The sequence below is a fragment of the Sturnus vulgaris genome, chromosome 8, assembly GCF_052056855.1.
Source record: "Sturnus vulgaris isolate bStuVul1 chromosome 8, bStuVul1.hap1, whole genome shotgun sequence".
NCBI classification, from domain to species: domain Eukaryota; kingdom Metazoa; phylum Chordata; class Aves; order Passeriformes; family Sturnidae; genus Sturnus; species Sturnus vulgaris.
This window is the reverse complement of record NC_142250.1, coordinates 25,963,740-25,979,435: the sequence shown is the minus strand read 5'-3', so window position 1 is coordinate 25,979,435 and position 15,696 is coordinate 25,963,740. Positions and strand designations below refer to the sequence as shown.

At 42.8% G+C, this 15,696-nt stretch overlaps 1 protein-coding gene across 4 annotated transcripts in view; it reads left to right on the top strand.

The window, feature by feature from the left end:
• NT5C2 (5'-nucleotidase, cytosolic II) overlaps window positions 1-15,696 on the top strand; it is a 61,066-nt gene that overhangs the window by 32,825 nt on the left and 12,545 nt on the right. For all 4 annotated transcript variants that reach the window (XM_014883767.2, XM_088169286.1, XM_014883764.2 and 1 more), the window contains exon 4: window positions 14,349-14,466. In XM_014883767.2, the coding sequence (XP_014739253.1) occupies window positions 14,349-14,466 (118 nt within the window). The remainder of the gene's footprint in view (window positions 1-14,348; window positions 14,467-15,696) is intronic.

Here is a 15,696-nt window from a genome sequence, read left to right as displayed (position 1 = left end):
TTGGAGACCATTCAAAACACGTAAATAGGCCAAGGGAAAAACAGAAGCCTCTCCAGTATCATTAGCCAGTATCATCTAGTTTTCTGCATTTGTACTTTCAGACATCGCTAGGCCACTTTTCTGTGAAGTTTTTTAAAATATCCCAAGCACAATCTTCCTATTGAAAACTTAAGGCAGGCAGAGTCATTGACCCTGCCAAAATCTGTATGTGACATCCCCTTCTGTTGTGTACTTTCACATCAGAAATAGACTGATGGGAGTCATACATTTGCCAGCTCAGAAGAATTATTATTTTGATACACATTGAATTACCTCTCTTGTAAAGAAGTACTCCTGTCTCATCTTCTTTCCAAATCAATGACCACTGGTAGTGCCAAAAGTCTTCCTTAGGAGGTGGTTCAGTACCAGAAAAGTCAGAAGCATTTAATGTATTTTGAACTTTAGAACCTTGAGACAGTTTTATTCTTGCACCTTATGAATATAAGGACACAGATCTACTTACCATAACCATCTTTTCTGTCTAGAATAATATTAATTTTGGAAGGGACATGGCATTTCCATTTTGAAGTCTATAGTAACAGCTACCATGCACACGCTGCAGTGATCGTCTTCTTCTACCAGCATGTCTGAGAATGTCAGCTGAGAGCAGTTTTAGTATCATCATCTTACATTACACATAAAGTACAATTTCATGTGTTATTTTATAGAGTAGTATTTCTTCGAGTTATTACATTAAAGAACCACTTAACTCAGAATTTAAAAGAATCCGAGGCTGTCTGATACAGCATTTCCACAGAGGTTTTGTTTGCTTTCAAGCCAAAACTGGGTTAAACTTCGAATTTTTGTAAATAGCTCCTGTGTTCCCTGCTTGTGCTTGTCTCTTTCCTTGCATAGGGTTGAGAAATACTGTTAATGGTTGGGTTGGGCAAACAAAGTCTTTTTGTGTAGAAGAGCCTGAACGTTTTAGCTTTTTCTTCCGAGAAATTATGGACCTTAAATAGCTGAATTTGTAATCATGGTGATTACATCTAGAATTAATTTTGACTTCTGGGAAAATAAAATGAAAGCAAATTGAAATAACTCTCATAGGTTTTAGATTTCTTGTTTTCCCATAAAGGATTGTTGTTGTATTCTTATGGGGTGAATAAGATCTCTTACATGTGTGGAAACTCCCAAATCTCCCGAGGTTAATGTTCTGAATACACTAATACTAGAGGCACAGAAATCTGTGTTAAACTGACTGTCACCTTCCTATTCAGTCTGTTTGGGAATCACATTTAGTGCATAAAATAACACTTTTTAAGGCTAGGTGTTACTGGGAGGCAAGTGGAAGGAGCAGGAAGAACAGCAGGGGTTGACTGTGGTTTGTGTGCTTCGTTAAGTAGTTGCTGTTTAAAGTGCTGCAGCAGTTGACATAAGCAAGAGTCATCAGCTATTTCAGCCCTTGCTGTTGGTGGAGGTTAAGACAAGTTTCTGTGATGTTATGCAGCCCTTCATTCCCTGCCTCTGACCTTGCTGCCTGCCAGCCTGGGAGCGGGCCCTGCCAGTTCCCTACGGTGCCCTGGCTCCTTGGGAAGCCATGGCATTACACCCAGGGCTGAATTTGTTGTCAGGGCAGAACTGAGAATTATTGAACAATTCCTGTTTAAATTTGAGAGATTTAAGATCCTTTATTAGTTATTTTTTGTTTGCTAAATAGTAGTTTCATTTATTATCTGCATGATTAATCTCTGCTTATTCATCCAGCCAGAAGATCAACAGTTAGTAACAATTCTGGTCTGCCTGCCTTTTTTCACCAGTACTGTCAAAACTGCCTGTGCTTTGGTAAAGGAAAATGTTGCATGCAATCCAAAAGATTCAAAGCCTTCTCTGTTTTGTGTTTACTGGTAAATGCAGAAAGTAAAATAAAGGTATGTCAGTGGAAAGTCTTCACTGTGGCACTCACATGAGCCTGAGGAGTTGGTGACACCCATTGGAAATGCAGCAGAGAGAGATCGGTTTCACACAACATTTTATTTGGCTGCTTCCTACTCAGTGTGAGCTACACTTAATTACTAGATCTGGATCCAAATAATACAGGAGGCCTTGGCATTACCAGCTCTTAAATGGGACGGGCTGCACAAGGTGATGGATAGATGTTCCTTGACAGGAGCAGAGCTAAAGCAGTGGGGTTCCCAAACTGCCTGTAATTTCACACTGGGCCATTGGCAGATGGAGAGGGATAATAAGAATTACAAACTCAATTGTGCTTGAAAAGATTCCTCTGTGACTACTGTTCTTCTCCAAAAGTTACGGCCTTGTTGAAAGTTTTATCTTCTGTCTCTGAAGTAGATAAGAGGTAATATCAGTAGACAGGATGCTTTCATTTGGAATGCTTTTCCTGTGCTTAATTCATTGCTGCTTCTATGTTCTCCAGAAATTGATAATGAAATTATCAATGGCTGCTGAAAACGGTTTCAATAAAAAAGGAGGGGAAATGAGGCTTGAAAAATACTGGCTTTATTGTGTGCAAATGTGATTAATGCAACATAACCTGATTGGAATGTGGCTTGTGTCCTGGAAACGTTGCCAATTTAATGCCAAGGTTTGGTGCACTGCAAAGATTTTATTGCAAAATTGCTTATGCTTTCAGCTTGTAGCATTTCCCTTCTCATCACATGGGAAAAGATATGGGAAAGACAGCTTTAGTCTTTCCCAACTCAATCCAAAGTGCAGCATGCATAAACAGGTTTTGCCCTTTCCTCAGGTAAGTGTTCATGTCAAAGCCATCCTTGCAATTTGCAAGAAGAAAACTTTTCACACACTTGTCTTATTTTTAAATGCATTTCTTTACCTGTTGACTCTGGAAAAGATACATTCAGCCAGAAGGTAGAACTGCATTGTTGCTGCGTGTGATCTGGGAGAAAAGGTGATGGCAGAATTGAGAACTGGTTCTTCAGTCCATCTACTGTTTTTACTGTAGCTGAGTCTATCAGGTTTCTGTGTTTCAGTTTGCACAACGGAGAAGTGTGACTCATGAATTTGTACCTTGTATGAAAAAATTTCTGGGTTGCACAAATGAAAAACAAATTATAAATACATGAAAGATTGAACTGAATACTTGTGAATAAACTACTGAGCTTGTAATGTCAACAACTACAGCATATCTGAATGTCAGTTCAGGTGCTGTTATTGTCTGTTTATTAGTGGTGAACTCTAATGCAAATGTTCTAACGGCTCTCCTGCTTAGGTTAAATGATTGCCTTTAGTTTCATCGTGCTGTAAGGACTACAGGCTTTGAGGCTCTTTTGGGGAGATACTAAACAATTTTGCTTTTTTCCCAGTTTGCTGGATAATGCAGTTCTTTGTGTCATACAGAAATGTGGTGACTGGAGAAAGGAATTGGTAGATGTGCAGGAGAAGCCTTCCAACTCTCCTAGCCAGGACCGGGAGATGGCCTGACTGTTACACATCTGCTGTCTGCCTTTTCACATTTGCACATTGCCAGTTTGACAGGTGCAGATTTTGCAGATTTCAGAGGCTGGTTTAGCCATTGGTGTTTTAAAGCTAAAGGCAGATGGAGAAGCCAAATTGTTCCGAGTATGCTTTGAGCTGGATGTCTTTCCAAATACCAGTGCAGTGGTTATTGTGCCTGCTCGCTTTGTGTTGCTGCTCTTCAGAGCCTGACCATTTAAAGCTGTGTAATGAGCAAATGAGATCTGGAGCTGTGGGATCTCACATGCTGGCATTGGGAATGAGGAGTGGAGAAAGCATGTGTTGCTGCTGTGTCCTAGTAAATCACTGACTGACAAACTGCTAATCTGCTGTCTGTGGATTCTTGAAGAAGCAGAGTGATAAACAGAAGCTGCCGAAAGAAAAAGTCTTCACAGTGTAAGAAAAGTTTCAAAAGCTGCTATATTCTGTTTTCTTGCTCTTAAAAACATGATGATAACACCAAGCTGGGTCAGCAGGCTGTTAGTATACCAAAGCAGGCTCTCGTCTCGCCAGACGATGAAAATAGGGAGGCATTTTTCAATCTGATCGACCCCCTTATCTAGTAATCTTAATAGCACAACAGAAGTACTATTAAGTTGCAAATACCCTTGTGATGACTCAAACAGCTTACTCTGTAGGAGGAACCAAAGCTGAGAGTACAGAAGGCTTTAACTCTGAGATCACATGTGTGCCATTGCTTTGTGAATGCCTTATTTTAGCAGTACAGAAAATCTTCTGTATGTGGCTTCTTGCCAGCATGGGCACTTGTACTGCATCTAAGCCCAGGTGCATGCTGTTAAACAAATGTGTAGCCTTGGAGGCTCACTCTCTTCAGTGAATATGGAGAAAAATAAGAGGCTGGATCTGTTTGGACACTGATAAACCTGAAAAATGCCTTAGATATATTGTATTAATGCTACTAGGCCTTTAAGTAATTTGCTTCTTATTTCTAGATGCTAGCAAATTATGTTTGAACCTGAAGCCCAAGCAACTATTTCTTCACTGTTCATAAGTCTTTATTGAAGAACTAAGCCCATATTTTGGCACAATAGTTTGTTTCCATGGAAATGCAGGGATATTTCCAATATGGGATTATAACTCACAGTGGGCTGTATCTGAGAGAGGTAAATTGTGAGGGCCATTTGTTAAGCACAAAAAGCATTCTCTTGTGTCAGGGAAACTAAAAATTTCCTGTGAAAGAACAGGTGGCTCTGTAGTAATTTTAAAAATATTAATCCAGTGCAAAGGAAAGTTGTACCAACTATTAAAATAGACAAACTGAAGTTTCCTTGAAATACAAAGTCTGTCTGAGTTGCTTCTCTCAACATGCACAATGTGACCTCAGTGCTGCTGTTCTTACCTCAAGCCATTCATTTTTATTCAGCAGAAGAAATCTTTCCAACACTAAGCTCCGCTCTGCCAGCCTCTGAGGCATATTCAAACAACCCAAATCTTTGTTACATCGAAGGCAAACAAAGTGCAGCAGCAGAGAGCTAAAAATATCTGGAATTTACCAATGAGAGCACTAATAAGCCTACTTTGGGGAGAGTTAAAGCTGATGATACTTGACAACACTTGTTTTTAATACAAATAAAAATGCAGCACTAGAAACAACCTGAAGTATAGACCCAGCAAATCACAGCCAGGCTGCACATACAGTGCTGTCTCAGTCCTTGAAGTAACAACAAATCCTGTCTTTACACACCCTGTTAGCATGCACAGCAGAAGAAGAGGAGCTGATACAGTTCCAGGTTAGAGGTTTTAGAGCTGAAAGCTGTGCTGTGCACTTGGGGATGTTTGCAGGAGCATTAGAGGTAAGGAATTTTCCACTGCTGTTAAGCTGCAGCGGGTGCATCGCTGCTTTATGGGCTCTGCTGTGGCTGGGGACTGCAGAGCCCTGGTGCTGCTCTGTAGGGGAGCTCTGCTTTCCACCCAGAGCCCCGTGTTTGGCATCATCAGAAAAGGGTGCTGTGCAGCCAGTGAAGCTCACATCCAAAAGATTCAACCCTCTGATGATTAGTGACTCTTGCCTTAGTTTCTGTTATCAGATTTACTGTCAAAAACATCTGTGGGCACGAAGGTGCTGTGCAAGATATGGCTGCTCACACAGGGCAGAGCATCTTATGTGTTAAGCATAGAAAACTATTCTGGGATGCACCTGGAGGTTTTGTCAAGGTATTGTTTGCTGATAACTATAAATACATAAATTTTAGTGAAATAGAAAAGGCACATTAAATATTGTGCTTTAAAGCTAGGCTTTGTCTTACTGCACAGGTCACTTCTGTGTTTGAAAAGGTTACTACAGGTAAGTGAAAAATTATACTCAATATAGCAGCAGTTTCTTCTCATTTGGACTGAGAAATTAAAAATTCAGATAATAAATTGCTACTCAGTTTGTTTGGTATTGTGAAAAGTCAATTTAAATATAGGCTTAAGTGCTGTAATTCTGCTTTCCATAGTACTGTGCATTTTTATATATGGTTTAGTGCTTAAAATCAAACCCCAGGAGTCAAGAGGACTGGAGTCTGTTCCTAATTGCTTTTCAACTCATTTTGACTGTAGACAAACCCTTTATGGTCACAGTTCAGCTGAGTTCATAAACAAATGGCAAGTCAGAAGTTCACCATGTTCCTAACTGAAAACATATGAGTCGTCCCATGGGTTTCATTTGGGATTTCTTGTGGTTGCAAACAGGCACGTTTCCACTTTGTCAGTTTGTTTACAGGCACTGAGCTCCCAGGCCAGCACAGCACGAAGGTGCTCAACTCCATTGCCTGCACACAGGGCACATGTTTATCTGGGCAGAGATGACCCAAACTGCTGCTGGACACACCAGAGCTTTAAATAGGAGTGTTTTTCCCTTCATGTCCCGTGAATATGTTGTGAAGTAAAATGCTTTCAAGTGGCTGTGGCAGGAGTTGGAGGTAACACTTGATGTGTCATTGGAAAGAGAGATGCAAGGCAAGGGGATCTGGAGGTCTGTGCTTATCCCCCATTCCTGGGATTGCCAAGCCAGCTTAGTGTTTCTACAGAGCGCCCCACAGTACAGGTACCTCTGCAGGGTTTCTATTTCTCATGGGAAAGAAAATCCTCAGCTTTATTTCCAGTGCAAAGTGACAGCACCCTGCCAGGCTGTGCAAGCCAAGCGTGAGTCTGGGCTCTCATCAGAGCTGAGCAGTCTGACTGCACTGTCAAAACTGAGGGTAGTTAACAGCCAGGTGTGAAACTTAAACATGACATTTCAGATTCCTTCCTGTGTAAGTAATGAATTATTTTAACATGGAGAGCAGCATAGCTTGAGAAACCTTAGCATTCCCCTTTTGTTACATTTCAGTGGCAGTGCCTGACAATACCTGCCTGGTTAGAAAAGGCCCTGTAACACATGCTGGAGCAGAAATCCTCCTCTTTTCCACTTGTGTATGAAAAGTGGCATTGCTCTGTAACAAATTTTGAAGATAAGATACCCTGAAAGGAGGGTCAGTGTGTAGAAGTCAGATAGCATTCCTCATTACTTGGTTACTTCTGGGGATCTGCAAACTCTGGTCCCACAGCTGAGACAGACTTTCCTCATACTATGGCAGTATGTGAAATGCTTGCCCAATATTTAGAAGTATATTTAATTGGTATTGTTATTTCAGTGGGGTTTGGTTTTTAATTAAGTCCAGTGTCCCAGACACCTCCAGAACTGGTCACTGGCTGATTCCCTCTGGATTCTCAGCTGGAGTTACAGGTCAGGTGATCAGAAGTGCCAGGGGATGAGTATTTGGAGTTTGTGTGAAATAGCCAGTGGTGTGGTTGTTGTGAAGGGGTGACTGTCACAGACACAGTGTGGTGGACACTAAGTGCCTGGCTTTGGGGCCATGTGCAGAGGAGATACTGGCAGAATGGAGAGCTCTGTGGATAGATCTATCCTGTTCTGAGACACTAGGATCTCATTTGATAGACATTGTTGAGGCAGGATACATAGATATTCGTACTGTTACAGGGAATGGGTTTGTAAAAGGGGATCTCAGTCCTCAAGGCTTTAACTAAGCAATTTTTGTCAGTACAACACTGATATAAATCTATTCCTAATACATACTTGCATATTTGGCGAACCAAACCCACTACACATTACTTAATTGTGGTGCAATTCAGAGCAACATTTTGACCCTGCTCTTTAAGTCAGGTTTGTGTAATTTCAGAAATATATTTGTTCAAGCCTAATTATGCATGTTGTGCCTGAGACATGTAACTCTGGATACCAGCTCTCCACCTGCCCATGTATGTCCCTAACTGCCTGATTTGCATGCCTTACTCACTAGAGAACAAGCAGCAACTGAAAAAAACTGTTTTTAGTTATTTACTTTCATTTCATCAAGACTTAACACAAAGTAGTTGGGCTGCATTTCCTGTGCTTCAGAGAAAAGGTGAAACCCTGTATATTATCTGTCTACATTTTGGTTTATCTGTCTTTGTGTGACCACCAGAGAGTGGGTAACATCTGTGGAGATTGAGTATTTGGTAGAGCTTTTTGCAACCCTTTTGGAGGAGGTCATCACCTCTAGTTTAAGAAATACTGATCTTATCTGGACACCTGAAAGTCAACAGCACAGTCCTCTCAGCACCTGCCTGAGGAAGGAGTTGAGACAGTGTGTGCCCAAGGGATCAGAGCAGGGATGCACCACCTGCGGGAAGCAGCTGCTCCCCTGCAGTGCCCTGACAATGTGGGTTTGTTTTGGGGGACATCACAAGCACCTTTCCCTGGGCTGCTCTTGCCTTCCAGCTGGGAGGAAAGGCAGGTGAGGAACTGCAGATGGAAGGGATGAAACTCCTTCAGGAGGTGGTAGGGTGTCATAAGGGAGTAACAGATGGGGAAAAACCAGAGGAAGTGCAAATGATACTTCAGGTCATCATGTAGTGGTCCTGGCTCTGCCTCTCTGCCTAGAGAAGCTGCTCTCCCTGCAGGCTTTTGTTGCAGCAACCTCCTGAGCTTGTTTTTCATTTCCTAAATGAGGGTTCTGGCGAAGGGGAGCTGCTTTCTCAAAGCTGCCTTGGTGATATGGGAAATCAGTGTATTGTCACTGTTCCAAATTCAGGGCTTTTACCAATACCAAATCCATAGTGATTGGAAATAAAATGGCAGGCAGGACTGCTTGGAGGTGTGCAGTTTGAGACACAAATCTCACAAATGGGAGACAACTGTAGCAGTGCAGAAAGGGGTGATTATTTTAGCTTCAACTCCTGCTTCTCTCCCAAGATCCATGTGTACCCTGCAAGAAGTGTTGGCAAGCCCTGGAACAAACCGTGTTATATCTTCAATGAGAAGCTCCCCTGCCTGAATTTGTGTGTGTAGGAGAAACAAGGGAAGATACCAGCAGCCCCTAAAGGGCTTTCTCTCCTCCACAGCTTAACAGAGCCATCACATGCACTTCAGCCTTCCCCAGCTATTCATTTTGAAACAAAACAGGCTTTAAGCGTTTATTTTCAGAGAAGCCTTCCAGGAGGTCTGCATACTTCTGTGGGTCATTTTTGCAACATCATTCCAACCAGTTCAGCTTTGTATTTAGTGCAAATTGGATCTCAAAGATAATTCTTGATTACTCCGTGCATACCTGTAAGTTGCAAAATATCTCTGGTGTTCTCCCTGTGTGTGCTTGCCAGTGGGAGCACTGCAGTGCAGCTCTGTGCAGGTTTGGTGCTGGTTTATCCTGCGGTGCTTTGCCCATGAAAGCCCAAGCAAAGTCGTGTCCAAGTGTACATTTAAATGCAGACATGCACCACAGACTGACCCGGTGTGCGAGGCTCTCACTGGGAGCACCTTCAAGGTGTAGGGCAAAATTCTATTCTCAGGTTCCCAGAGTAGCTCCTGACTCAGTCTCCCAAGTATCCTGCATTGACTCGTGCAGGCATTGTATGGTGTGAGAGAGAATGTCCTGAAAGGAGTAATTTACCACTGACTGAGGAGTGGACCACAACAGCAAAGCCCCAAAAAGAGCACTAGACCTTTTCTTGAATTAGTTGCTCTGTGTCCGAGAGGAACATGGAGGATTTGTATCACTTGGGCAATGTGCTTGTAGCCCCTTTCTCCTAATTATCCCTGAGCTGATGATGTAAGACTGCTTTGTGGATATGAGGACAGAATTTTGCCTGCAGGATGCACGATTACCAACTGTGCCTCTTCTATAAATCAGTTGTAAGTGTATTTGGAATAACTGCCAGGCCAGCTTCTGAGCTTGCCAGAGGACGGAGCTCCAGCAGACACAGTCCCACATGGCACAGAGCTGTTGCAGTTTTAAAATCAGTCTGATTTTTTTCTTTAACAGGGGAGCCCAGTGTAACTCCGTCAAGCCTGGAGTGACACTCTGAATCTGCATCTGCCTCATGTGAGTTAAAATCCTGGCAGCAGCATTTTGCATAAGCAGGAGCCTCTGTAGAGAATTTTTTTTTTTTTCTTTATTTTTTTTTTCCTTTTCAGGAAGGCTATAAAATTGTAACTGTATGTGTCTTGGCAGCAAAGGTAAACACAACCACACAAATGCATGAGAATTGCATACCTTACTGCACAACCCCTGCTCATTCCAGACCAGCTTCCCTCCTAGCACGTCCTGTGTCAGTCAGGGATGCCCTCACTCATCACAGACCTGAAGGCTTGCAGTGTTCACTCTGGGGTACTGCTTTTTACCTTTTAATGGTCTATTGATAAGCCAAGTAATGGTATTAAGAGGAAGTTGGCTTCTGTTTTTTAAAAAACTTCAGTTGTTTTCTTTCCACCCTGGTTGCATAATCCATGAGCACTGGGTGCTGATTGCCCTGTGCTGCTGTAGCATTTGCCTGTGTTGGAACAGTACTATTAAAATAACAATTCCTCTGGAGCTGGAGACTTGCCTTTGTGGCAGAGACATGGCCATCAAGCAGTAAAAAAAATAAATCAGAACAAGTTGTAGCACGTGCTTTGGTTTTACTGTCATCCCATGTGTTCTGGGCAACGACAGTGTAAAAATGTGTTTGTGGCTCTGCCTCCTCCCCTGTCACAGAGCTGGGAATGCTCAAAGACTGGGCCCTTCTCAGCTGGGTGAAAGAGCTGGGCATGGGATGGCAAATAGCTGAGTTCATGACGTTGCCATGACACACAAACTATCTCCATCAGAGGTACCAGGATTCAGCAACCAGGTCTGAAGGAGGAGATATTCCAGCAAAGTTTAAAACCATGTTTTCATCTTGCAGCTGCAGAAAAAAAAAGTATTGATCCGTCCTCTCTACTCTGTTTCCTCACGGCTGCCTGAAGACGTGAGAGAGAACAACCAGCCCTGAGTACAATATTGAAATAATGGAGAAACACCTGTAATTGGGGCATCTTCCCCAAATGTGCTGCCACACAGTTGCAGTGATGTCAGCCTGTCCATTCTTCATCTGAAGAGGTGGATTGTTGTTTGCCCAGAGGAAGCTCCAGTTACTCAAATAGGCTTGTGAGAAATGTCAGGGGATTGTGGCTCCAGTTGATGCAGCCAGTGCTGTGGTGTAGGATGCTGTCAGGGAGGGCTCAGGGAGCTCTCATTCCCAGCTGTGTGTCTAATTAAAGGAAAGTTTATCTGGAACAGTAAGTATGCTGGTAACTAGAGAACATTTATTGTCCCTTTCACAAATCCAGTTTCCTGTGTCTCTGTTTAGTTCATGTGTCAAGGAGAAGGCTCTCATTTTCCAGATATTGTGGAGTAGAAGAAAAATAGAGAGATGGGATCTGAGGCATGAATGAGCTAATAGTTTAATTTTATTCAAAGAGACATCAAGGAAGCAAAATCTAGGGCTTGAGAGGTAAGGGGAATAACTGTCCCCCCTAAAGAAACATGTAGATTAATCCTAATTAATGTACTGCCTCATCAGAGACTTGGGATGATGGAGGCTGAGGTTGATTCCTTTTTCTTAATGGTGCTTCAGCTTGTTTTCTTGGAGAGTTAAAAGGAGTTCTGTGGTGATTTCCTAAGATGGAGAGGCAAATGCAGAAAGAAATTGAGTGAGGATATTTTGTGAGCAGCTGACCTTGTGTCCCACACAGCTGTTCCCTGGTGGAGACTTAAAACAGATTGCTCATCAAAAAGCCCTACAATTTCCCTGGAAAGGCTCTGCTGGAGCTGTTGATGAATCACTTCTCCTTGTCCAGAGGGGATGCCAGTGTGCTCCTGCCCAGGTTCCTGTCTGGGCTGCATCACCATGGTTGGTGAGTTCAGAAAGACCAAGGTTTCCTTGGAGAAGTGTTTTGTTTGGAAGTGATGTATTATGGATTAAGTTGGTAGCATGGTCAATTTCCCAGGAGGCTAAGAAGGAGGAGTGCAGCAGCTTCATGGACAGAGCTGGGGATTGGAGTCTGTTTCTCCTAACAGGGAGCTTTGCAGAGCTTTCACATTCTGAGAATATGTGCACGTGTACTTACAAGAGTTTTCCCTGGGAAGTGCCTTTACTGTCCTGAAACAGAGGAATTCCTTGTTCCAGATGATGCTCTGGTGTCACTCTCACAATTTTGTTCATCACCTAACTGCCTATTGCTCCCTCCAGCTCTAGCTCACTCCCCAGAATTGCCTTGTCAGTCACTGCTTTCTTCATTAGCTGTACTGTTTGATTGCTTATTCCTATCTATAGGTCAATCAATCCTTCCTTTCCTAAAGGATAGAAAAGACTACGTGCATTGAATGTTGTATCATGTTGTTGATGTTTGCCATTGGTATAATATTGCTTGGAGATTTTGATAACTGCTTTACTGATTTTACTTATCTGTGTAAGACTGGTACAGGTTTGCTTATTACATTTTTAATGCTGTTAGCTTAATGGGGAACATTAACTCTTGGGATTCTGGTGCTTTTTAGGTTATTAAGAGGAACAGAAGCCCTCTGTCATGGGTACTGTGATCTCAGTTTTCTGACAGTCTTGTTTCATCTAAAATCTTTGCCTTTTGATATTTTTCTTAGTATTTTATATATTTTATTTCCCCTCTCAGATTAAACTTCTGTATCCCACTGTGTATATATATGCTGGTGATTACTGGGCAGTATAGACAATGTGTATTAATATATATCATGAGGCTCACAGATGTGTTAGATCTCTTTCAGGAAAAGCAGTCTATCCTCTTATGAGTTTACTGTGTAACTTGGCACATTTTCAGCTAAATTTGAAATATTCAAGCATTGGAGGCAGTTGGACCCATTGAACCCATGGTAACCCTCACTGCAGTCAAGGGTTGTATTTATTTACCTTAGGACCAGTTTAAGACAGCAACATTATGGTGTTTCACTTCTAAGTGCAAGGGAGCACCCAGGATTTGTAGATGCTCATGGTTGAAAGGAACAACAAAAGTCAGAGGGTCCACAGAAGCTTACAAAGTTTTATTAGTAAATTACACTTGACATGAAAATTAGTATGTTAATCCCTGACCTTTTAGTATAAGCACACAGCAGTGAGATTTGGATAAAGGGGTAGGGTAAAAGGGAAGAGAGAAAAAGATTAAAGAGGGGAAGAGAGAGAGAAAGGAAGAAAGAGAGAAAAAGAGATCAGCAGTCCTGGCAGCAGCACTGATGGGGTCCAGTGTCCTGGGGCACACGCACGCCTGGGCTTTGTGGGGGTATCTTTTCCTAGATGAGTTTTCCCAACCTTGAAAACAGGGCTCTTGCTTTCTATGGAAATTAGTTACCATGTGCACTCCATTCTTCCAGACCTTTCAGAAAATGGATCAGAGGGTCTTAGGTGGTCTTGATCTCCCCCATAAAGTCCATGCCCACTTCTCGACCCCATTTCTTCACTTGACCTGTGCTGTGCTTATCTCTGGGAGCCAGAACAAGGACATTTACCCCAGAAAAGTGCTGCTCTTACCTCCACATAACCCCCTTCTCCAGCCACATCCTGTTCTTTCTCACAACATGTTATTACCACAATCCCTGGCTGTTATTACCAACAATCCTTGGTCAGCTTCAGGACTGTCCAGCTGTCTCAGTGTTTGAAACATGCACATTAGCCCCTTATCTTCTGGGCTTCTGCAGACATGCAGCGAGGGTAAATATGCTGCCAGAGAAACCCTGTGATTTCCATCTGTCCTGATTGCCTTTTAGATGTAATTTAATGATCTGATTAAACAGTTACATTTTCAGTACATGGGAAGGTCATTTGCAGGAAGAAGCGAGGCCGCATGGTAGGAATGACTTAGTTGAACAAGTCCATTTCTTTTGCATGGAGTGAAGGGAAGATGTGTGTCCCAGATGAGCAGCTCCTCTGACATGTGAGAGCAGTGAGCTTGCTTAAAAAAGTAGCATTTTGATGCACAAGGGTAATAATGAACAGATTTTTTGCAGTACCACATGGTGTTATTAACAAACAAATCATATGTTAACTTGACAGCTCTACCTTCATGCTAATTTAGTCTGCAGCAAACATTAATTCCCCTGAGATTGTATCCAGAGCAGTAACAGTAGCACAGAAGTGATGACCTCCAATACATATGCTCCCACAATTTATTGGTTTCTTTATCGGCTTTGCAAAAAACACAGCAAACCAAGCCCTGTTGGAGCAGATGGAACAGGGAGTGTTCATGCATCTGCCTAACGGGACTGCAGAGAGAGGAGCTGCTGTTTGAAATACATTCTTCCTGATGCAGAGAGCTATGATAAACTGATGGATATTTCTTCTGGTGCACTCTGCTGCTGAAATTCAAACTGCAGCTCTGCTTCACTGCAGCCCTGGGGCAGGAGCTAATTCTGCCCTGCTCTGGGCTGGGGGACCTCAGGCATCCAAGGAGAGAATGGTATGTGGAGGAGGGAGGAGGGAGAATGGGTATATTACTTTTAATTGCCTTCTTGTTTAACCCCCTAGCTGTTTTCAAATTTTCTAACTGAAATCTCATCTTGGTACAGTGTATAAATCCCCTGAATACGAATCTCTTGGATTTGACCTGACCGTAGAAAGATTAGTTTCCATTGGATACCCTCATGAGCTGCTCAATTTTGTGTATGATCCTGCATTCCCTACCAGGTAAATGACTAACAGATACTGACCCTGCCTGCTCGAGGCCTCCAATACTTGTTCCGTGAAGTTCACAGGAGACATGTGAGGCCAGGTTTTCAGTTGTGGATGTGAAGCCAGTGTCTGGCCACACATCATGGGAAAGGGAAAAGACTAATCCAGTATGTGAGGGGCCTTTGCTCACATGAACCCTTGCCAGCAATGAAGGAGTGTGCAATAAAAGAACCCTTCTGAAAACATGGTCCAAAAATAGCCCTTCAAAGCAAAGACAGCAGAGACACAATTGGATTGGGAGTGAAATCAGAATCAGGGGGAGAAGGAGACATTACTGTCTAAGAGGCTGCCGGGATGTCTCAGAACATTTTTCTTTAATGATTTTAATTAGCAGTGTCGTTGTGCATAAGACATCCTGAAAATTAAGCTGACAGTAAACAAGAATAGAAGTGGGACCAATCCAGTTCTTTTGTCAAGATGAGTCAAACGTCAAAAGCATTTGATTTAGTAACTTACTGATTTTATGACTTTGCACTAAGTTGATGGTGCAAAGTTATTAATTCTATATTTTGTCTTTTGGTGGGAGAGATAAAAAAGGGCATTGTTCGTTTTGAACAGCGTTTGATCTAGTTCTGCACCTTCAAGTTCTTTCCACTTGTGCCTTTGCTGGATTTTGCTTCTTTGACTGCTTTGGAGTTTCTTTACAAAAGACTGGACCAGAGGGTCTGTTGGTTTGTTCCAGTTTCAGTCTGGCAGCCTCCTTCTTTCCCTCCTCTCAGCATGTTTTACATCAAGAGTTGCTGCTGGCTGTGCCCCTGCCTGTAACAAGCGCAGCCCTCGCAAACCTGTGATGAGAGCTCTGTTAAATCGACTACCTCCATCCCAGGAAGGGGACAGAAGGGATGTCTTTGTGGGAAGGCTGTGTTCTCCAGATGCAAGCTGCTAGATAAATGAGACAGAATTCTGTCAGAGTCAGAACTGGGCATGTCCAAAGCATTGTGCCGTGGTTACACGCCCCATCTGGTAATGTCTGTGACAGAGCCATGAAAAAGCAGAGAGAAATTCCTTTATCACACCTCACTGTTCCCTGCAGCCCCACAAGGGTGTCAGGTTTGTGACCCTGTGGAAGAGCCCACAGCTCACTGGTAGATGCACAGCTGAGCCTCTTGGGTTAAACACTTCAGGGGCCATGGGGAGTAGGTCAGGTGTCTCTCCTGCCTGGCCATGCTGGGCTCTGGTTGCTCA